Source organism: Triturus cristatus, chromosome 2_2, assembly GCF_964204655.1.
Source record: "Triturus cristatus chromosome 2_2, aTriCri1.1, whole genome shotgun sequence".
Lineage (NCBI taxonomy): Eukaryota > Metazoa > Chordata > Amphibia > Caudata > Salamandridae > Triturus > Triturus cristatus.
In genome coordinates, this window is record NC_140582.1 from 807,555,129 (window position 1) to 807,579,062 (window position 23,934).

A 23,934-nucleotide genomic window follows, 5' to 3' on the forward strand; every position below is an offset into this window, starting at 1 on the left:
TTGTCATCCACTTTTTGCCTGGTATTGGATGCAATTTTAACTGGAAGTGCACTGGGTTCCTGCTAACCTGGTCCCCAGTGCCAGATCTTTCCCTAAAATGAGCAACTGTTTCCCCAATTGGCAATACCTTTAGCACTCCTTGTAAGTCCCTAGCAAATGGTACCCCTGGTACCTAGGGCAAGGAGGCAAAAGCGGGTCCTGAAGGGCTGCAGCATGAATTATGCCACCTTAAGGGACCCCGTACCAAGCTCATGCAACCCGCCGTTGCAGGCTGTGTGTCTTGGTGCAGAAAAAAGTGAAAACACAACATGGCACACAGCATATGTGCCATGCCAGCAGCCACTGCATCCAGTCACCCCTAAAGTAAGCATGCAGCCCTAAGGCAGGGTGCATTATACCAGATATGTGGACAGATCTGTATGAGCAGATATGTCCCTGTCATGGTCAGTTCAATTACTGCAACAGACTAGTTTCTATCCCCACGGGGTGAGAGCCTATGCTCTCAGGAGGTCCGAAACAAAGCCTGCCAGGCAGAGAGTGTTTATCCCCCTTGCAAACAGGAGGACCTGTAAATTAGCATTCCAAAGCAGGGAGCTTTATTGAGTCCACCGCCTCTGGTCTGCGAATCTGGCTTTCCTCAGAGGTGATGCCACCCCCTCCGACCAGGGCCCATTGTGATGGCATAATTAGGAACTCTGGGATAGGGTTATGCCCACTTCCCACAGGAAATGGTAATATAGGGGGCGTAGTTACCTCCGGGATAAGTAGCCCATTGGCCACTACCCTACACTCCACTAACACTACTAAATCTAGTATTTAGGCGAGCCACTAGCATAAGAAAATTCAGATCCTGCCAACCTGAAAGAAGACAGATGCTGAAGAGTTGCAAGAAGCAAGAAAAGAAGAAGACCAGCTGGCTTGGCGCAAAATTCGCAGGCCTGGCTGCTGTCCTCGACATCTGTACCAAAGATAACTCATGCTGCCTGTGCCTCCAAAAGCCTGGAGGACATCCAGCCTTCAACTAAAGACCCAGGAACTCCTGTAGAGCAACGAAGCTGCACCCCCACATCCTGCAGACACCCCAAAAGAGCTGCGAAGACTGCAGACCACCAGAAAACCGACACTGGAAAGCACCACTGCACCTGTGCCTCTTGCCAGAGTTGAAGTGGGTCAATAGTGCCAGCGTGGTACCCAGACCCTCCAGACTGGAAGGCCACCTTGGGTTTCCCAGCTGTGGACTTCCTGACGCCGCCTGCAGCCTCTTTGTGCAGGCCCTGTCTACCACAAATGTCTCCAGCGACAAAAACCAGATGCCTCGCGACACCTCTGTACCCGGCCGCTCCGACCCAAGGAGAAGAGGACCAAAGGTGTCTCCAAGCCCCTGAGACCGGAGCCCCCCTATTGGTTCAGCCAGACTGGCCCCCTAGTCCAAACCTGCAGCCTCTCTGTGACAGAACCGATCCCCATTGACTTCAACTGGGCACCCGATGCTGTATTTCACCTCTGTATCTGGCCGCCCAAGTGCCACCCGAGGTGACCTGTTGGTGCTGCCTTGGACCTTGCCCTATACTCACCTTAAGTCCAGGAGATTGGTCGCGTAAGTCGCTGTAAAGAATTTGTATGCACCGTTTGTTTTTTCTCCGTAGGATTACATTGCTGCTTCTGAAAATTGCAGTTACGACTTTTGAAAACTAAACACATTTCTATCTCAAAACGTATTCACCTGGTTTTGATTGATAGAGGAAGCCCCGGTCCACTTATAAGGGATATCTGAACTCTCTGCACAGTACACCTCTTTCTGGTAAACTATATAAAGAGCTAGCTTCACACAGCCGGGAGATATCAGAGTTCAATATGCCGGCTGACCAGGGTCCAGAGCAAGTATCCATAAGTGCCTCATTAAAAGGCAAGAGGGGCTCTGTGGATGTCAAATCTGGAGCCAAAGGAGGCCTCATAGGGGGCTTGGAGCGTCAATGGCCTACAAGAACCCACCTGCAGTATTCCAGGTGGAGAACCTCTTGGTTTTGTGGGAGCAGCACGTGCGCCAGAGGGAGTTGACAAGGATTCAAAGAGTCCTATAGCACGGCCTTGTAGAACTCTTTGATTTGTTCAGCAGTAGGGGATGGCCCCGAAACACAGGTTGTGTTGGAACAAATAGCAGGATTGGCTCTGAAGTCGAACAACTTCGGAAGCAAGAGCGATATGCGTGGCATCAACCCCCGCCGCCTCAGGGAAGTGTGCGTGGTAGGAAGGAGCAGAGTCCAGCTTACATTTCTAGCATTTTTTCTTCCATATACCTGATGAATTTGATGGAGATGAAGACAAACCTCTGGAATGACTACTGTGACTTCTGGATCTCAAACAGGACCGAGACTGAACTTTCAACTTGGGCATGCATTATTGCAGAGTCTTTCGGAGCTTGGCAATGAACAGTTAAGTCTTTCAGCCTTGAATGGCATTCAGGTTCATCAGTCAATGCAGGCCTTAAGAGTCATGGCTTGACCCCAGGGAAATTTGGTGAGGATCTGTCACAGACATTTGTCTGCGACAGTCCTTATATGGCTAAAAACATGCTGTTTTGGGGTATGAGATACCCCTTGCACTCTCTAAAAGAAGGGAACGGACATCAGCACCCTGGAGTGCCACACATATAGGCTCTACACAGAATTTCTGGAGGAGAACAACGCACGGCACCACCTCACCACCTACTGGTGAACAGATGCCCTGCTGAAAAGTTTCCGATCTGATGCCTGTGAATATTCAAAAGGTGAGGAATCTGCTGCTAGAAGTCTGTCAGAATTAAGGCTCATTTAGAGTTAGCGGAAGTGCTGATTTTACACCCCTGGAATCTCAGCTGGCCCTACCCCTTATAAACCTAGATCAGTCGGCCCGTCTACCACAGGCTCACCACATGGTAGCGCTCATACCACCCGATTTAGGGGCTATTTTCACTTATGTTTCTTACCTGCATCCGTAAGTGTAAGCATAGCCGTGTCGAGTAGACAAAAACTCACAATGGCTCCAGAAAACTCGCTAAATTTCAGAGCTATTGCGCTTTTTGTTTTCTGAAAACAAACTCCTACTTTAGAAGTTTATTTACTGGAAACAAACACCTTTGTTGAGTGGGCGAAGCAAACATGGCGCCCATTTGAGCGGCCATGCTTGATGGCATTGACAGCACAGATATGCCTGCCTGCCTGGTGAGTATCTCTAAAGTTTACAAGTAGTCATCCAACAGTGGAGCAGAGGCCTTACCTTATGAAACTCATACAGAACTGTGCACATTGACCATATTTCAAAGCACATGCCGCACTTACCTTTAAGGTAAGTGCAGTGGACAACCCAATATACCCTTGAGGGCTCGGGCAAATATGAATAAACAGGTAGAAAGGTGCCTTCAAGGGATTTGGTTGGTAAATAATTTGTATAATTTCGATTCTTAATTAAAGGTAGGGCAGTTATATACCTACAAATTTATTAATTATCACTTTTTCAATACTTAAATCAGCTTAGTTTGTCAGAATCAGGATTGAATAAAGTGTGAGTGAATCATCACATATTAACCTGAATACAATAAATTCAATAAACCAAAAGGAGGAGAAACAAGCGGGTGTATATATAAAAATTGAATTTATATTTCTAGTTCAAAAAAATGGTACTTCAAATTACAACAATTAAATACAGTGAAAGGAAATATTTCAATATTTGATGCCTTCACTTTCAAATTGATCCAACACTTTTTCACAACAAAATATAGCCATTTCTCTGGAAAACAGTGTGATTGTCGACGTTTCGGTCTTTAGGTTTTCTTTACCAAGACCATCCTCAGGACAATTTTATTTACAAGGTTGACCCCTCAAATCACTGCGGGTTATTTTATCCACTGAAAATCAAGCGGGACGTCCTAAATTCGTAACTAATCAGTATATTGTAGTCAAAGAAATTCAGTTGATTGTCAGAAAGCTCCCGTCTTAATCTGTAGGTTATTTAAATCTCAAAAGAGCCTCTGTGTGGCAAAACTACTCTTGTGTCTGTTTACCGACACCGTTAAACACTCAAGTGGTCGTGAAGATGTCAGCGAATTAATCTGGCTGTTCTGAAGGTTTGAGTCTTGCATGCACGTCTGGACGTCGAACCAACCTTTAATTAAGAATCGAAATTATACAAATTATTTAACAAACAAATTCCCTTGAAGGTACTTACCTTTAGTCCTATCATAACCCATCATAACCTTGCAATTACATTGCTTGCAAATTGCAAGCATACTCTGGAATATCCAGAGAAGTTACAGGGTATCTAGATATACTTTCAGAAGTAATGTTCATGCCATCAAGCTTCATTAAGTTACTAAGGGTATTTCTTTCACTTAAAGAAAGTCTTACATATTTGCCTTGGGGAAAAAAAAAAACACTGGTTGCACACTGTATTTATTCTAACATATATGGGTTATTAGAACTAAACTTCTATCCTACCCCATCCTCTAAGAACCAGACAGCAGTGTCTGGTTCCTGGATTTCCAAGGGTAGCGACAATACGGATCATAGGGGATTCCTAATTGCCCTGGTGTTCTTAAGGCCCTGGAGAATTGTACTGATGGATACAAGACAAGCAATGCAAACCATGTTAAACTCCTGAAATGTGAAAAAACGTTACACGTTAAGATACAATAGCCAATAACAGAGTTGTTGTTGATATTTTCCAGTATAGTAGGAACAACTTCTGTCTTTCAGTGTAAGTAAACACAATTTTACTTGAAATTGGAACTCATTTATTGAGACCCTTTTTAAATATACCCCATCTTTCCCTCCTTAACATACACAGTTAAGGTATGTAGGATGAACTGATTCTGGGAACACAAGTTGCAGATAATGTTCTAAGTTAACACATTTCTATTTGTAGCAAATTTATAAACACAAATGGTGTAAATATACACAAAATATAGATAGATCGATGTCCATTACCTCTAAAAACTGGTGAAAAACTGGAAACAGAGGCCAAACTTTTCCTAGTAAGAGTCCCAGCATGCACTTTGCTGTATTTATGTCTAAACTGCGTTGGTCCTTCTCCTTTTAAAATAAAAAGTAACAAAAAATAAGCAATATTGTAAAGCACCAATAAAGCTAGCAGAGTATTTTCAAGTAAAAATTAGAAGTTGAACATTGGCTGAACAAAAATAGAGGAAAGCAAACCTGAATAAAAAGCATTGCACACAGCATTACCTAATTGCATCCAGACACTCATGAGAAAGTCGGAATTACATGCTGGGAGAGAAAAAAACAGGCTGTCCATAAATAGGAGATGTACTCATTATTCTTTTTATTTCACGTGAGGGCAGGGTTGCAATGACTTCATTTTAATACTGATCACATAGATGAGGCAGAAATCACATTTACTATGAAGTAAATCAAAGTTTCAGGTGCAAATCACATCACTGACAAGCAGCATGCCAGGCTCAAAACTCAGCACAGTAAATAGGTGGGTTACTATCCTACACCCCTACAAACCCCTAACCACAGTTACCATCCTATACCCCTACCCACCCCAAAACCTAAAATTACCCTTACAACCCTATACCCTTACTCACACCTAAGCCCTAAAATCACACTTACCACCATACGCCCCTACCTATCCATAAAAAACACCCTTACTACCCTATACCCCTAAAACTGCCCTTACCACCCTAAAACCTTACCCACCCCTAAAACACTCTTACTACCATAAGCCTCTACCCACCCCTAAACCATCCTAACAACCCTATACCCTTACCCACCGCTAAACCCTGAAAACACCCTTACCAACTTATAACCGTACCCACTTCAAAGCCCTAAAAACACCCTTACCACCCGAAGGCCCTACCCACCTCTAAAACAGCCTTACCACCCTATACCCTTACCCCTCATAAGCCCTAAAATAACCTTACCAGTCTTGCACACCCCTAAACCCAGAAAACATCCTTACCACTCTAGAACCTTACCCACCCCTAAACCCTAAAAACACCCTTACCACCCTATTCCCCTACTGTGAGAAAGGGCCTGTTCCAGCATTGTCAGCCCCCTCTTTTTGCCTGGTATTTGATGTGGTTTAGATTGTAGTGCACATGGCCCCTGCCAGCCAGGTCCCCTGTGCCAGTGCGTCTTCCCTAACAATAGTCCACAATTGGCCCTACAGGCCCCTACAAGTCCCTAGTAAATGGTACCTGGGTACCTACGGCATTGAGACTGAAGAGGAGCCCTATGGACCCCTCCCCTAGACCATGCAGATTACCACTGCAGCATGCATGACCTGGTGCAGGCAAACCGACAAAGTCGACATGGCACCCCCTGCCCTGAGACCCATTTGGCACCAGGACTGCAGGAAAACTAGCTATGCAGTAGGAATGTTGCACTGCCAGTCACTCCCCTAAGGAGGGCTTACCTGATGTGCTCCACGAAAAAAGGAATCCACCATCTTGTTTTCAGTGGAATTACGAACTCTGGGACAGGGTTAAGTCCACTCCCCAAAGGAAGTGGTCATATAGGGGTGTAGTGACCCCAAGGTTAAGTAGCCCATTGCCTACTACCCTTCACTCCCGTTAATGCCCCTAAATTCAGTATTTAGGCGGCATCCTGACACCAGGAACTAAGATTCGCCTGACTAAAGAAAGTCAAAGAAGAGCAGAAGAACGCAAGAACTGTGGACTAATTGTGGACTTGGCGCCAAACCCTGCCTGCCTGCTCCTGTCTCGACAATTGCAAAGACTCTGAGGGCTGTCAGCACTTTGCCAACCAGCCAGCATCTCCCTTAAAGTGGAGGATCCACTTCCCTGCAGCCCCTGACCGAACAGTCTGGTTCACTGATCTGCTGACTACTGGGTCCACCGAAGAAGCAGCAGCCACGGAGGAGGTGACCAGTAGGCCAGCTCCATCGACCCATCCAGTCTTCGAGATGCTGATCTACCCCAGAGAGTCCCTGCACCAATACCCAGGGTACCAGTGCCTGTTGCAAGCACCAAGTCTTGTTTGTGTTCAGTTCGAACACCACTGCCGCCAAAACCAACCTGCACGATGAGGGATTCCACAGAGGCCAGTTCCACGTCAGAAGTCATCTTGCTGTGTTTCTTCTCCCTCTTCTGCAGATGCACTGAGAACTGGGAGAGCCTCAAACTCATCAAACCCACTGGACGGGACACCTATGCATCTGAGTCCCCAAGTCCACATAAACAGACTGCGTCTCTGTGGTCCTGAGACCCTCAAGAGCCAAGCCCCTCTTTGGGGGCTGCCAGACAGGTCCCCCAGTCCCACCCTCCCAGGCTTTCTTTGAAGGTACTGTTCCCCATTGACCTCAACGTGTAGCATTCGAGGCTACCACCGGTGAAAGCACCTCGGAATCTGGACACCCCAGGGCAGGTAAACCTGGACTCTTGGTGCTTTCTTGGACTTTGCCCCTTACTGACCTGAAGTCCAGAAGAACAGTCCTGCAAGTCATTATCAAGTGACTATGCAGTGTATGTTTCTCCCATAGGATAACATTACAGTGTTCAAGGCTCATGCCTTAAATCGGACAGCTGTATTTTCTCCGTTTCTGAAAATCGCTAACTCGCAAAGTTGATCTAGATCGGTGTGGTCAAAAATAGTATAAAAAGCTGTGTTTTTTATAAATTGGTGTCAGACTGCCTTGTTGAGTGTGTGTGTCTCATTTATTGACTCTGTGTGCAACAAATGCCTAACACTCCCCTCTTATAAGCCTAATGTTGCTCGAACACTCTACCACAAATAGAGCACCTTGGGATTGTGAAAGCAGGCGCCTGTACACTAATAAGGGATACCCTCTGCACAGTGCACCTCATTTTGGTTAACTATTTAGAGAGCCAGCATCATATTATACATTTAACCTACTGGTGGTCGCTAGTAGGTAGTTATAGTTAGGACTTTGTTTACATAGGAAAAGCGATTTTTGACTTGCCTATATCTTTGGCTCCATTTGATTACTCTTCATGAAATTTCCCCAAAAAGTGTGCATGGAACGTTTTGAGGTGAACTGTGAAGCAGGTGATTTTAGATAGGACTACAGCCCTAACCGCTGGACGGAATTGCACTAAATTCGGCAGAAAGCTAGCTTTTGGGCCAGAAAGAGTCTTTTGTGTTATTTAGTATAAATCCGTCCAGTACTTTTAGAGTTATTCAAAGAAATCCAAATTTGGACATCTAGGGAAACAAAGGCTCTGTGTAACCTCCCGATCTCGTGCGGAGATCTGATTCACTGCCAACGCTTCAACCAGGAAGCGTTAGCAGCCATCTTAGGACTCTGCTTCAGCCGAGTTTCAAGTCTCCTGCTCTTGTTTAATAAAGCCCCCGGGTGGGTCAGGTCCCAGGGAATGCATATATTATTAAAATAAGGAGAGGGGCTTACTTTGCCCTGTGGACCTCCACCTCCCTAGGGCTATTGTTGATATTTAACAGGTCCGTGCAGACTCCAACCTGGGCCACCACATCACCAGGGCTATTGGTGAAATTTAGCAGGGCCATGCAATACCCCCCGGGCCTCAGGGACCACCACCTCCCCGGGCTATTAATACAAAAAATATATATAGTTGGTGCCGCAAGAACACCTCGGATCCACCACCTCTTGGGGGCTTAAATAAACATTGAAGAGGGGGTCCATGCAAACACCCGGCCCCAGGGACCACCACCTCCTCGGGGCCGGCACGTGTACAACAAAGGAGGAGGGTCATGCAGCCCCCCCTCCTGGAACCAATAATGGCCCTGGGGACTGCCGCCGCCCCCAGGGCCGGCTCCTGCTATCTCCCGAGGTACCCACCCTTGGAAAATGGCAGTTTGCATTTGCTTGGTGGGAGCTGACAGCTACTGCCAAGCAAAAGTAAACACTCTTGCTTCCAGCAAGCAGGAGCTGTCAAAATGCTCTCACTTGCAGGAAGTGGAGTTTTTTTTCTCTTTCCCTGCCCGCAAAGATGAAAGTATTGCTCTTGCATGCAGGAAGCTGCTTTTCCAGCTAATTGACCTTACTGCCAAACACCCAGCCTTTCAGTGACTTACCCATATAGTCCAAGTCTACCCAGTTTTGTGTGGTCTGTTTGCATCTGACCCTAAACCTCTGGCAGTGATTGTCCGGAGTTATTCCAAACTTATTGTCGAACACGATCTTCATGGCAGGGTAGTCAGTCTGATCCCCCAAGTCTAGTGTAAGGAGGGTCTCCCTCCCCAAGGAGAGGGGGGGAGGGGCACATGTACCACCACAAACTACTTCCCCATCTCCCCTAGGGGACCTGGTGTACCTTGAAAGCCACCTCATAGGCTGCCAATCATTTGTTGATATTATCCCCCACCTGGTAATCCTGTACTATATCCTTTGGGATTAGACCTCTACTCTCACTGTTAGACACTGCAGGGGCGCTATCACCATTACTGATGTTTGACCCTATTTGTAGGGCTCTAATATCAAACTCTGAGGCTAAGCTCATGGGCCATTTTTTTCTCTTCCATGGTTAATCTCTTTTCAGCCAGATCTTGCTTTTTGTCCAATTTGGCCAGGACTTGCTCGTTTTCTAATTTTGGAAGGACTAGGGCCTGCTCCTTGGCAGCCTAGGCAAGCTTTAACTTTAACTTCCTTTCTTCCCTCCTGTTCTGCAGCTCCTCATAAGACAAGCTCCACAAGGAGATACTGCTGCCGGTTCTAGAGTGCCCCACACTCCGACTCAGAGCCACTATCCACTTCCCCTCAGGGTGGAACTCTTCCCAGGCCCTTGAGGCTTCCTGAATCTCCACCTTCTTGGCTCTTCCTTTGCAAGCCACCCCCTTTGCCTGGCAGACCTTGAGCTGTGCCACTAAAAAGCTTCCAGATTAGCTAGCTCAAACTCTACCTCTATGAAGCAGTAATCGGGCACAATGCTTAGTTTCACGCTTACAACACCCAACTTGTTGGGATCGAGCAGACGATGTGGGCAATTAAGAGGGCACCGCTCTCCAGGTCTCACAGGTAGATGGTGTGGGTCCCTCGCAGGAGGTGTTTGATGTCCCCAAAACCTCCACAAGAGAACATGGGGCAAGTCAACAAGCCACTGGCGAGCACAATTCAAGGCGCCACACAGCAGCAGGTATCAGCCCAGGGCAGCCACTACACAGAAAGGGTGCACATTCCCTTCCAATGGCAGTAATCCTCCTTGTGCAGATTCCTCTGGTGGTGTGAGTCACGCAGTTCCGGGATCTCAAGTCCTACGTCCCCACAAGTTTATCTCTGCCCAGCTGAACTATGTCACCAGTAGTTATACTATAGTGTGCCATTGAAGTTGGGGGTGGTTCAGGGAGTTTCCTTTTGAACCACAGATGTCACCCCTAAATTTCAGTCCCGTCTGCCATGGGGCCATGGAATGCAGATCGTAATCTTTAGTGGGGCCGTGAATTGACTCCCAGTGGCCAAGAGTCAAAACTGCTTCCTCAAATCTATCCAGCGAAGTCCTCAGATGGCAGAGGTCTGTCATTCCACTTACATGCCCAAAGTTTATATCGATCTCTGGAGAATGCACAGATGTGATCCCCTATCCTCCAGTGTGGTCTGGAGTCAAACTAAAAGGCACACAAAGTGTTTTAGAGCAAAGAAATGCTCACTTTCTAGAAGTGCAAATAAGACATAGGTCTTAGACAAGAGGCGCACTACTCTAAATAACTCAAAATGAGTGTGTTAAATTCAAATTGAAAACAATATTCAAACAAACCATGAAAATCTTATACATTGTTAAACCACAATAATCAGTGAGTCCATAAATGATTCTCTCGAAACCATAAACCATGTAAGTTGTCTTCGAATCCATCCTCATAATTCTTTATTCAGCAACTTCAATGTAGCCGAAACAATTCGTAAAATAAAAAAAGCTCCCGTACACGGAGATACATCACTACCAATGCATTTCGGGTGATCATACACCCTTAGTCAGGGGAAATCTACCAACAAATGCATGTGTGTGAAATAAGCATAGTCACTGTTTTTTTGCACAAAGTCATCTTAAGCTATGGCTAAACCATTCAGGATTATCAAAGTCTCTTTTGAAAATTAGCAGTTAATATGCCAATGAAATGATCTTATGTGCTATGGCCTTCATTGCTCTCAGCTTAAGTGGGGGAAAGATATAGTGTAGCGTAACAAACCCAACCACCATCTGGTGACACTAGCCTGCAAAAACAATGTAGTAATAGTGACGTGAAACAACCGTGTGAATTATGATCAATATGGGGAAATCAAACGTGACTAGATCAATTGAATTACCTCCAATATCTGGTGTGAGATCGAAAAAGGACAGCCTTATAAACAACAATCCACACGCTGATCTTATGTTGTGTACCTGTAATATACCAAAGTGCAAGGGTATGTGGCAAACCATCAGTAAATATTGATGTCTGGACCCGTATGGCCCGAGTGTTCCAAGGGTCAAAGCTTACCACTAAAACACGTAGGTGTCTCCCACGTATATCTTGCCCAAAAATAGATCAAAACTGGATGCTTCAGCTATACCCCATCACGCTAGGATGATAAAACAAATGCGTCTTACTTAGCGTCTTAATCATACCTGCCAGAGTCAAGTGAACGGGCTAAAACAAATTAAACACTCACCGAGTATGCGCAGATGCGTCGAAGCACAATGTTACTCTAAGTTGAAAATTGTTAAAAGCCCTTCGCGGTGATACACGCGTCTCTCTAAAAAAATGAATGTGTAATAATCAGGCTACTTGGGTTCCGTCCTGAGTTATAGAATTCTCAGCAACACAACCCTTCCAGGGAAACTCACCCGCAACTTTAAGGAGCCACGCGTCAAACCAAAACCTAACGTCCTGTTATCTAGGCTGTCCGACAACAATTGAATGCAGAAAAAATTGCCGCTTTACGAGCTCTACGGAGATAGTGAAAATAGAAATAGGACTGCGGAAAACACCTCAAGAAACCTCATGCGTGACGGAACGCCATGTTAGTAAGAGAGTAATGAAGGTATTTCAGCATAACTTAGTAAAATAACAAGAATTGATGCGTAATCCATGGACTTAATGCATACAATACCATCATAAAAATAATTGGTTCACATACAAAAAATGTAGTGCAAATTAACAGAAGGAATATGCTACTTACCAGTATGCATCTGTTCTTGGCATGTAGAGCTGCAGATCTACACACTTGTGCATAGATCGCCATCTGGTGTTGGGCCCGGATGTTTGCAGTTTGTTTTTCCTCTTGGAAAGTCTTTGGAAGTCACGAGTTCGTGACTCCTCTCTTGGATTGTATTGCGCATGGGCTTCGGCTCCATCCTCAGATTGTTTTTCGCCAGCAGGGAAAGATGGAGCGTAGTAATAACAGTGAAGATGCCCATGTGTGTGTTATCTAAATAAGATAAGCTGGAACAGATACAGGTAGCCGGAGGCGGGTGGCGTGTGTAGATCTGCAGCTCTACATGCCAAGAACAGATGCATACTGGTAAGAAGCATATTCCGTTCGAGGCATATGAGCTGCAGATTACACACATGTGCATAGATTATATAGCAGTACCCACCGTTAGCGGCGACCACCCGTATTTGTTGCAGTGGTTTGAAATAATGTTTTGAGTACAGCCTGGCCCACACTAGCTTGTTGCTTAGTTTGCACATCTACACAATAGTGTTTGGTGAAAGTGTGCGGTGTTGACCATGTAGCTGCTTTGCAAAGATCATCTAATGGGATGTTCCCTGGAAAAGCCATTGAAGCCCCTATTTTACGTGTAGAATGGGCTTTAGGGGGAACGGATAGCGTTCGTTTTGCTTTATGGTAGCAAATTTGAATACATTTGACAATCCACCTAGCTATCCCCGACTTGGAGATGGGGTTGCCCTTGTGTGGTGGAGAGAAAGAGACAAACAGTTGTTTGGTCTTACGGAAAGGTTGTGTTCTCTCGATGTAGTAGAGTAAGGCTCGTTTGACATCTAGTGTGTGAAGAGCTCTTTCTGCAACAGTTTGTGGTTGCGAGAAGAATACTGGTAGTTCTACAGATTGGTTTAGGTGAAAAGGAGAAATGACTTTGGGGAGGAATTTTGGGTTGGTACGGAGAACCACCTTATTATGGTGCATTTGTAGAAAAGGTTTTTGAATAGTAAATGCTTGTATCTCACTGACCCTTCTGAGGGAAGTGATGGCTACAAGTAAAGCAGTTTTCCATGTTAAGAATTGAAGTTCACATTTGTGTAGGGGTTCAAAAGGAGGTCCCATTAGTCATGTGAGAACAATATTTAGGTTCCACACAGGTGAGGGTGGCACTCTGGGGGGAATTATTCTTTTAAGGCCTTCCATGAAGGCTTTAATGGCAGGTACTCTAAAGAGTGAGAGATGTTGCCTGTTTTGTAGGTAAGCTGCTATGGCTGCGAGGTGTAGTCGAATGGACGTATAGGCTATATTGCACCTTTGTAGGTGGACTAAGTAGCCTATGATGTGTTGAATGGACACATCTACTGGATTGATGGTGTTATGACAATAGATAACAAAACGTTTCCACTTGGCGGCGTAGCACGCTCTAGTGGTAGGGCGCCTAGCTTCTTTGATGACGTTCATACAGTCAGGGGGAAGATTTAGGTACCCGAATTCTAGGATTTTAGGAGCCAGATCGCAAGGTTGAGCTGAGCTGGGTCCGGGTGTCTGATCTCTCCATGGTTCTGGGTTAAGAGGTGTGGAGAGAGGCGTAATTTTTGATGCGGTACTACCGATAGTTCTAGCAGTGTGGTGTACCACGGTTGTCTGGCCCAAGTTGGCGCTACTAATATTAGTATGAGGGAGTGCTGTTGTAGTTTGCGCACTACTAGTGGAATGAGTGGGAGAGGCGGAAAAGCGTACGCAAATCTGCCTGACCAGTTCATCCATATCGCATTGCCTTTGGACAAAGGGTGTGGGTATCTGGCGGCGAAGCTTGGGCATTTTTTGTTTTCGTGGGTGGCGAAGAGGTCTATCTGTGGATGCCCCCACATTTGAAAGTATGGGTGAAGAACTTGCGGGTGAAGTTCCCACTCGTGGAGTTGTTGTGTTTGTCTGCTGAGTAGATCTGCTATAGTGTTTTGTACTCCTGGGACATGTTGGGCTAGGAGAACATTTTTCCGGGGTATGGCCCATCTCCATATGCTCTGTGCTAATTGAGAGAGCTGTGGAGAGTATGTGCCGCCTTGTTTTTGAATATAATACATGTCTGTCATGTTGTCTGAGCGGATTAGGACTGCTTTGCCCAAAATCTGTGTCTGAAAGGATTTTAGGACTAGGAAGATCGCTAGTAACTCCAGATGGTTGATATGGAGTAGCTTCTGTTGAGGTGTCCATTTGCCTTGCATGGTGAGATGTAATAGATGAGTTCCCCAGCCGGAGAGCGATGCGTCTGTTGTTAGTACTATCTGTGGAACCGGGGCCAGGAACGGTCCACCTTTGGAAAGGTTTGTGGTGGTCCACCACTGCAGAGAGCGATGGGTACGACCGTCTACCAACACCAGATCTGTTAATTGACCCTGGGCCTGGTTCCATTGGTGCGCTAAGCATTCTTGGAGAGGACGCATCTGGAGTCTTGCGTGAGGTACTATGAAGATGCAAGAGGCCATCATCCCTATTAGTTGCATGAACACCCGAGCTGGAAGGGAGTGTTGTGCTATGAATTTTGCACGTAGAGCCTGAATGCTTGCAATCCTGGCAGGGTTGGGGTAGGAGAGCGCTTTTGAGGTGTCTATAGTGGCACCTAGATATTGTTTTATGTGGGATGGTTGGAGATGGGACTTTTCGTGGTTTACCGTGAAGCCCAGCTGATGAAGTAGCTGGATGGTGGTGTGTGTGTGTGTGTTGTACACACTGATTGTATGAACTGGCTTTTATCAACCAGTCGTCTAGGTATGGGAAGACATGAATGTGTTGTCTTCGCAGATGTGCTGCCACCACTGCTAGGCACTTGGTGAATACTCGTGGTGCGGTTGTGACTCCGAACGGGAGCCCTTTGAATTGGTAGTGTTGGCCGTCCACTACAAATCTGAGGTACTTCCTGTGGGCCTTGTGATCTGGAATGTGGAAGTAAGTGTCTTTTAGGTCCAAAGTGGTGAGGAAGTCGTTTTGGGAAAGTAGCGGAAGTACCTGCTGAAGCGTCACCATATGAAAGTGGTCTGAGTGTATGTATGTGTTTAGGGGCCGAAGGTCTAGGATGGGCCGTAGAGTCTCGTTCCTTTTTGGTATGAGAAAATACAGGGAGTAGACCCCTATATTTTGTTGGTTGGTTGGAACGTGTTCTATTGCCTCTTTGTCTAGGAGGGAGATTACCTCCTGCTTGAGTAGCCGCAGATGTTCTGGTGACATCGGGCGTTGTCTGGGTGGAATGTTTGGGGGGGGGGGTAGATGTTAGTTCTAGGCAGTAGTCTGACCGAATTATTTGCGTTACCTATTTGTCTGAGGTGATGGTAGTCCAGAACGGAAGGAAATGTTGGAGTCTGCCCCCGACCGGAGTGTGATGGTCTGGGGGAAGTGGAGGGAAGTCATTGGGGAGGCGCGGTGGCAGAGCGGGCGGTGTTTGTTTTGCCTCTGCCTTTGTTATTGTTGCCCCTGTAGCCGCCTCTTTGGTAACCCCTTGTAAAGGTGTACTGAGTAAGGGATTTGTATGAAGTGGAAGCGGTGTCTGAGGAGTAGCCTCTGGATGTGCTCCGAAAGGAAGAGCGGCAAAAGGAGCGTCTGGGAGGGTGAGATTGTAAGGCTCCCATGAATTTTGCCGTGTCAGTGTCCTTTTTCATTTTCTCTAGGGCGTCATCCACTTTGGGGCCAAACAGATGTTCCTGGTCAAAGGGATGGTTGAGGATGGAGGCTAGTACCTTCGGTTTAAAACCCGATATCCTTAGCCAGGCATGGCGACGGAGGACACCAGTATTGATAGCCCTAGAGGCTGTGTCTGCTGCATCTAAGGCACAACGTATGGAGGTATTGGTAATTGTTTTGCCCTCCTGAATTAGCTCATTGGCCCTAGCTTTGTATTTATCAGGGAGATGGTGCATTATGGCTTTTAGCCGTCATAATTGGCCCTGTCATACCTCGCTAGTAGTGCTTGTGTATTGGCGATACGCCATATATTGGCCGCTTGAGATGCAGTACGTTTGCCTGATGCGTCCAAGAGTTTAGACTCTTTGTCAGGTGGTGGTGCATCACCTGACGCCTGGGAATTGGCCCTTTATCCGTGCTGTGGATACCACCAAGGAATCTAGTGGAGCTGGCCCTCTAATGTAGGTGGGGTCTGTTGGGGCGGCTTTATATTTTTTGTCAATGCGCGGGTTAATTACCCTGGCCCTGACTGGGTCCTTAAACACCTCTGGCGCATGTTTTAGAACACCTTTTAGTATAGGCAATATGGAGGTGGTCCTATGTGTGGTGTCAAATGTATCTAGGAGGAAATCCTCCTCCACTGGGTCGGTATGTAAATCTACCCCGTGGTAGTCTGCCGCCCTTTGCAATAAATGATTGAACCCCAAGGAGTCTTCTGGTGGAGAAGGTCTGGAAGGGTAAAGATTGTCTTGTGGGACGTTAGGGACATCAGGGATATTATAATCGTCCCATGGGTCTGGGGATCCTGTGGGAGTGGGGTCCCCTGTAGGTATATCTTGGGGTACATCCCCTATGTTGTCGTATGGATCCCCTTGATCATCTTCATCCGGGAATAGGGTGGGGGAATGATGGGGTGGGGAAGGTGGAGGAGGGGAAGGTGGAGGAGGTGGTGAAGGTAGTCTGAAAGGGGAGGTAGCAGAGTCCTTCCTTTTTGGAGGTGGAGGCGGAGCAGGTTTGTCTAACTGTCTCTTTTTGATAGAGAGCATTAAATGTTCAGTTTTGGGATCCTTAGTTAATGTTTTTTGTAAGGGATCCGGTGTAAATAGTTCTGGAGAGGTTGGTTGGTCCGTCGGCGCCGAAGGCATCGGGCCTTTGATTTTTTAGGCTTGTCGGTGCTGGTTCGTTGTTTGGAACCATGCTTGGGAAGCTCCGGTTGTTTAGTAGGCGCCGAGATGGATTTCGGCTTCGAAATCTCGGTGCCGGTGGTCTTGTGGGCTTTTGTCGGTACAGAGGATGGGGTCGGTGCCGAGGAGCTGGGTCTCGACCCAGTGTGTTTCGGTGTGGGGCTCGGTGTCGAGATGGAGGCCGGTTTCTTTTTCGGTGCCGAAGGGTGTTTATCGGCTCTGACGGTGGGATGGCTCAAGCCCGAGCCGCGTGAAGGCTTAATTGGCTTCTTTACCGGCCCGAAGGTGCGGTGTGGGAAGCAGTGTCTTTGGTCTTGCTTAGGCCCGAAGGCGAAGGCGTGACCGAAGCCTTTTTCGGTGCCGGCGAGGATGTGGGGCAGGGGGGTAGAGTAGTACTCACGACCCTCTGTGCTGGAGTGATGTCCTCCACATCTGAATCGTCGGCTTTGGAGGCGCTGACGAGTCCCTCGTCGGTGTGGTGTTCTTCTGGAGCGTCGACGCCTTCCCCGAAGATGTCGTCCAGGATCGCCGTCGAAGAGTGTGCCATGGTTCTTCTGGCTCTTCGGTCCCGAATCGTTTTCTTGGACCGGAAGGATTTACACGCCGGACAGTCTCAAGCCTCGTGTTCAGGGGAGAGGCAGAGGTTGCACACCTCGTGGAGATCGGTGTGGGGGAATTTTGACCCACATCGAGGACACTTTTTAAATGGAGTCCTTTCAATTAGCCTGGACCGGAGCTTGGGCAGGCCCGAAGGCAGTCGTCGACGACTGGAACCGAAGGTCTTGTCGATGAGAGGCACGTCGAGTGGGGAGATCCCGATCGAAAACAACCGGAGCGCGAAGATTACATCTGAGCCCGATGGCGGAAAAAAAACAATCTGAGGATGGAGCCGAAGCCCATGCGCAATACGATCCAAGGGAGGAGTCACCGAACTCGTGCTTCCAAAGAATTTCCAAGAGGAAAAACAAACTGCAAACATCCGGGTCCAACACCAGATGGCGATCTATGCACAAGTGTGTAATCTGCAGCTCATATGCCTCGAACATATACCTTAGAGTGGCTGGTGACATAGCGGTACATTATCTGTATAATTCCCAATTAACGATTGATATAATTGACAAACAAACTCATATACTGCTCAATATCTGAAAACAATCAGGAATTGTAACTCAATATGTTGATACAGATCTGCTCTTATATCCCCGTGAACTGAATGCTTCAGAAGGAAAGCATTACTAATGCTGACTTATAGATCTTGTAGTCAAGTGCCATCCAAAGCTGAGCTACAGGAAACAAGAGCGAGTTCCAACTTGTCATTGAGCCCCTTCGGATGTAAATGTAAATTGATACTTGTATAGCGCACACCTCACCAGCAAGGGTCTCAAGGCGCTTGTACGAATACCGCTGTGGAACCCATCCTGGCTTTACCTGTGAGGTGTCCACTACTGGGCACCCCCAAGGTGGAGGCCAGGCATCCTTAGCGTTGTGGGGGCCGTTGTGGAGATTAAGCAAGCTATTGGCCAGAGTTGCAGAGTGGGACTCCATGATTGGAATAGGCACCGAGGCGAGAATTATCAGGTCCGTGGAATTTTGAGCTCAAGACACGCCGAGGCGGGGAATTGAACCCTGGTCCCGGGCCAGACCTCTGCATCAGGGTCTGCCGCTCTAACCATTTAGCCACACTTCTCCACATGTAGCGTATTTAGAAACTTTATCCAAAATGTTTCCCTACGAGTGATCAATTTAGACATGTCCCTGTCATTACGATGCTTGACCACCTCTAGTACAGTAAATCTTAATTGTGCTATAGTGTGTTTGAATTCATTCCAGTGGCTTGCTAAAGGGGACGTCGTGACTCCAGTTCTAATACGCCTTTTATGTTCAGTGATGCGAATTCGGAGAGATCGCTCTGTCTTCCCAACATAAAAGAGGCCACAAGGGCACCGTATCGCATAAATTATGTTGTGTGTATTGCAATTGGCCGTGAATGACAATTTAATGGAAATACCAGACCATGAATGTGAAATGGTTGTACCCACTAGAACATTGTTGCAATGTGAGCAATTATAACACTTTTGCATGCCTTTATCTTCCTGTTTAGTTTGTTCTCTCTTTTTAAGCAGTTCCCTGATGTTATTGGACCTCTTATACGTAAAAATGGGTGGATCTTGAAAAAGATAGTTAAAGTCAGGTTCCGTTTGCAATAACTCCCAATGTCTTAAAATAGTTTTCTTAATGGCTGTTGCCTGAGTCGAGAACGTGGATACAAAGTCTTCACGCCTGTCCTTAGGTCTCATCTTTTTGGTCAATAATTCTGCTCTAGAAATCTCATCTGCCCGTTTAGCTGCTGCCTCAACTACCCCCTCTGGGTAACCCCTTTCCAGAAAGAGCTTTTTGAATCGAACCAAAGCTGTCTGATATTCTTGATTATCTGAAATAATGCGTTTCATCCGAAGAAATCGGGAAAATGGAAGGTGTTTTTTTAAGGACATCGGATGAAAGCTTGTGTACAATAAAGTGTTATTGCGATCAGTTGGTTTAGTCACCTTCGTGGTTATGACATTCCCCATTAGTGTGACCTGTACATCTAAGTACAAGATAGTTTGTTTGCTCATATTATGTGTAAACTGAATCCTGGAATTCCTAGTGTTCAACTGGTCTAATCTGTGTGACAAGTCGTATGCTGTGCCTTGCCAAATGATGAATATGTCATCTATGTACCGGCGATACATAATCAAATGCATTGTCCAATCTGGATCATTCAAAATGTGCTCCTGCTCAAACTTCATCATAAAGATGTTCGCATAGCTGGGGGCCCCGGAAAAACCCATAGAGGTTCTGGTCGTTTGTAGGTAAAATCTGTCTTGCCATTTAAAGTAACTATGAAAAAGACAATATTGTAGAAGTTCTAACAGAAAAACCTTATCGGCCTTAATGTCTCTTGATTGAAGTAGCGCCCATTCAACAGCCTCAATCCCCTCCGTGTGTGGTATAGATGTATATAAAGCTACTACATCTATAGTACATAACCAGATCTCAACTCCTGTTGGCGAAATGGTGCTTTTGAGTAATGTCAAAAAATGTGTGGTGTCTTGCACGTAAGATACGCTTGATTGAACAATAGTTTGTAAGAACGTGTCCAAATATTGTCCCAACGGCTCATGTATAGAACCGCAGCCCGACACTATGGGCCGAAAAGGTGGATCAATAAGGTTTTTATGTATTTTTGGCAACATATAAATCTCTGGCCTACGAGGAAATCGTGAAAAAAGAAATGCAGATGTTTTATCAATAATCCATCCCATATCTTTGGCATGTGCTAGAATCTGTGACAAGACCACCTGAAACTCTTGAGTAGGATCATTGTTCATAGGTAAGTATGTAGTTTCATCAGATAGCATACGCTCTACTTTAGCTTCCTAGAAGCTTCAGTCCATGACTACAAGAGACCCACCCTTGTCAGACACAATTGTACTATTGTTGCGTAAATCTCTCAACGCCGTCCTGTCTGTTTTTGTTAAGTTATGTATCTTTTTAGACGGACTGGGTAACTTCAATAAGTCTTTCTTTACAAGTGTCTCAAATGTATCCAAAACTTTATGAGATGTTGGTGCCACAAATGTGCTTCTAGGTTTGAATTCCTCAATCCTTGGTGCGTCAGATTCATCCGATGCCAGTGCTTTGTCAGCAAAAAAATAACGTAATCTAAGTTTTCTCATGAATTTATACAAATCAATTTCCAAGATAAAAGTGTTAGTGTGAAAAGTAGGTACAAAAGTTATACATTTGTTCAAAAGTTTTAATTATGACTCCGTTAGTTGAACTGACGAAATATTAACAACTAGTGTTTCTTCTGTCTGCGACCTGTGTTTGTCGATCTGACCCCCTCCGCGACCTCTGCGGGTTTTTTTGTTGTTATGTCTGGTTGTATCACCTGTTGTTCTAATGGCGGATTGTTGGCCGCGGGACTGGTATCTAAAAAAGTTGGTTTAGGAACTGCTGGTATGGATGTCTCAATATTACCAGTTCCACTTGTAGATGGAACTGGTGCCCTTGACATACGTGTATCGCTGACAGATGCTACACTCTCATCTGATGAATCCGTTCCAGTCTTGTGAAATGAACGTTTTTCTGCATATACCTCCGCCCAGGAGTAAACCTAGTCTAATTTGTAATCTATAGTGTCTCTCCTGAACTTACGGACTTTACGTGCGCGAGTATCTTTAGCGTATGTGTTCAATTTAATGTAAATTTCCTCAAATTCCAATTCTCTGTTACCATGCGTGTTTTAATAGTCTCTTGTAATTCTTTGATTTCTTGCTCCAAAACTATCAGGACAGTCGATAATTCTTCGACTATTAATAATATGAGATCAAGGGAACACTTATTCAGAATAGAATACCATTTGTCCATGAATTTCTAATTAATTTTAAACATCATAGGTTTCAATGGCAGTCTCAGCCCTCTCGGTATCCTGCTAGCTTTATGATACTGTGTGAGAAGTTGGCCTGATGTATGATGTCACTAGCTCTAGTGTACACCTTATATCAGTCCAAACAACCCATATGGTGATTGGTTGTAAAGTCAACCTTATAGACCAGCTATCCTAGTGGTAGCATGGACAAGAGCAGTCTTAAGCTAAACTCTGAATGGCATGTGAAGCCAGCTGTGATACCATATATAATCCCTTGAATACCAAATGAAAGGACACCACAACAGATATGTATATAAAATAAAGTGTATTTATTCTAGTCAAACCCTCAGCACTCTTTATGAGATTAGAGGTAAGTACAACACAGTCTTATTCAAGCATACATTAAGTCACACAGGTAAGTAATACAGTTAGGCCCTAGGGGCCACGCAAACCATATACTAAAGAAGTGGAATAAGGGCCACTGTCACGGAAATAGGATAGGCCTAGGCCTAGGGAATTGCTGGGGCTACACTACACTAGCAACAGTTAGGAAGTGGGAGGCCCACGGGATTCAGGTGCAGAGTGGAAACACTCACGCGTAATGCGTAAAAGTCGATAGAATTACTAGCAGTTAGAAATTAACAGTTTAAGGACACTTCTGAAGCAGCTAGAGAGTCGAGACTCGGAAACTAGACCCTAGGATAGTCACTACCCTTGTGAGCACCGAAGTACCCAAGTTACCTAGCCCACGGGCTGCGGGTGCATAGGTGTGAACTTGCGTCGGGTTTCGTCGTGGACTTCTATGGATGCCTGAAGGAAAGTTGCTGACAGGCAGTCAGTGAAGAGTGCCCGGTGGATCCCAAGGCTGGGATCAAGAAGAGAGGATACCTGCAAGCAGAAGGGACAGAGTCAAGGTCACTAGCCAGTGACCACGTGGAACCAGGAAGGAACCAGGCGATGTCGTGAAGATTGCAGGTGAAAGGTGAAGCTTGTCGCTGCAGCCACGGGTACCAGGAGACGTCGAGGACGACCAGGACCAGGTGGCGAGCTGTCCCACGAAGGCTCTTGCTGTCGGCGGCGTCGAAGTCGAACTAGGACTCACCAAGCCTTGGCAAGCGGGACCCACGAAGAACGGAGGACGTGCTTCTGGTGCAGACCAGGAAGGTCTGGGGTGCTTCTCTTTTGCAAAGAAGCGGGAGCCAGTCTGGAGGAGCCAAACCAGCAGTGAAGATTTCAAGGTGTGTCGTCACAAAGGCCGCTAGCCAACGGGCAAGCAACCGGACAGACGCGGCAAGCAGGAAAATGCAGAAGGGCCCCACGCAGGACTCGTGGAGTGTGGGGGGCTGATCTTCGGTGCAGATGGTGCTTGGGGTTGGGGCTTCTCAATCCCCGATGCACAACTTCGAGGGTGCCTCAGAAGCTGCGCTGGAAGATACTCGCCACTTTTCCCAGGTAGCCGGTCCCACGTCTCTCATCGCCTCCACGGATCTCTGCTCGGCTGTGGATCAGGGTCGGAGAAGTCTGGAAGTCAAGGCTCTGGTCGGGCTCTGCAGTCGGTCCCTCGTAGAACTTCAGCAAAGCAAAGGGTAGTCTCTTGATGGTGCCTGTTTGCACAGGGTAGCCACTCCTTGGCCACAAGGGAGATTCTTCAGTCTTCTTCTTTCGTCAAATGTCGAAGGTCCAGAGTTTCTGTTCAAGTTGCAGGTTCAGGATAATCTAATCTCCTGGGGCCCAGCTACCACTCTTATACTAATCTGGGGGGCTGGGTTGCCTGCTAGGTCACGCCTTATGGGTGGGACCTGGGAGGGGGGTGGTTACACCCCCTTCCCTTTGTCCAGTTTCGCGCCAGGACTGGGGCTGGTGTGCCCCAGCACCGGTTTGTACTGGACTATGCATGGGACACCTTGTGTGCCCCAGGCATGTCTCATTCCTTTCAGCCCTCCCTGCCCCAATACACTAAAGTCTGTCTGGGGAGGTGCTAGCACCTCCCCAAGCAGGAAACCTATTGTCCAAGCCTCCCTTTTGCCGGGATCACTCCCAGCAGCAGGAGGTCAGACTCGTGTCTGTGGCAACAGCATCCATTTTGTGATGCTGAGGCTTTGGTTAGAGTTAAACAGCAAAGTAGGATTTTAACATGTCTCTCCCTCTAGAAGGGGGGAATAATATCCTCATCACCAGAAATGGTATGGGGGTATTATTCCAAAGTGTTAGACACCTTACACGACATGTTTTGATAAAGCCAAACCATAGTTACCATAACCGTTTAAGATTATAAGGCACTTTAAGAGTATATGGTAGGCTATATCATAGAACAGCTATAAGGACATGGTTCCGAAAGCTGCAGACAGGCTCAGCTCATGCTAGAGCACCATCTCACATGTTACCAAGCACTCTGCCTCCAGGATTGTTAAGGCCTGCCATAGGAGTGGCTGATAGGTACACATGTGTCTATATTAAGGGTAGATATAGGTATACTATATCTAAGCAAGGGGTGATTACACGACCTTGCCCCAGCTGAGTGATCAGCCAGTTGTGTCTGATTGGAAGGCCAGACCAGGGGTGGCA

The 23,934-nt window shown here is 46.5% G+C and overlaps 1 protein-coding gene across 1 annotated transcript in view; it reads right to left on the reverse strand.

Moving 5' to 3' along the window:
- The window catches only part of DCUN1D4 (defective in cullin neddylation 1 domain containing 4), a 455,220-nt gene that overhangs the window by 120,084 nt on the left and 311,202 nt on the right, over positions 1–23,934 (reverse strand). Inside the window, exon 9 of the mRNA XM_085642111.1 lies at positions 4,962–5,066. Coding sequence (XP_085498237.1) covers positions 4,962–5,066 — 105 coding nt within the window. The remainder of the gene's footprint in view (positions 1–4,961; positions 5,067–23,934) is intronic.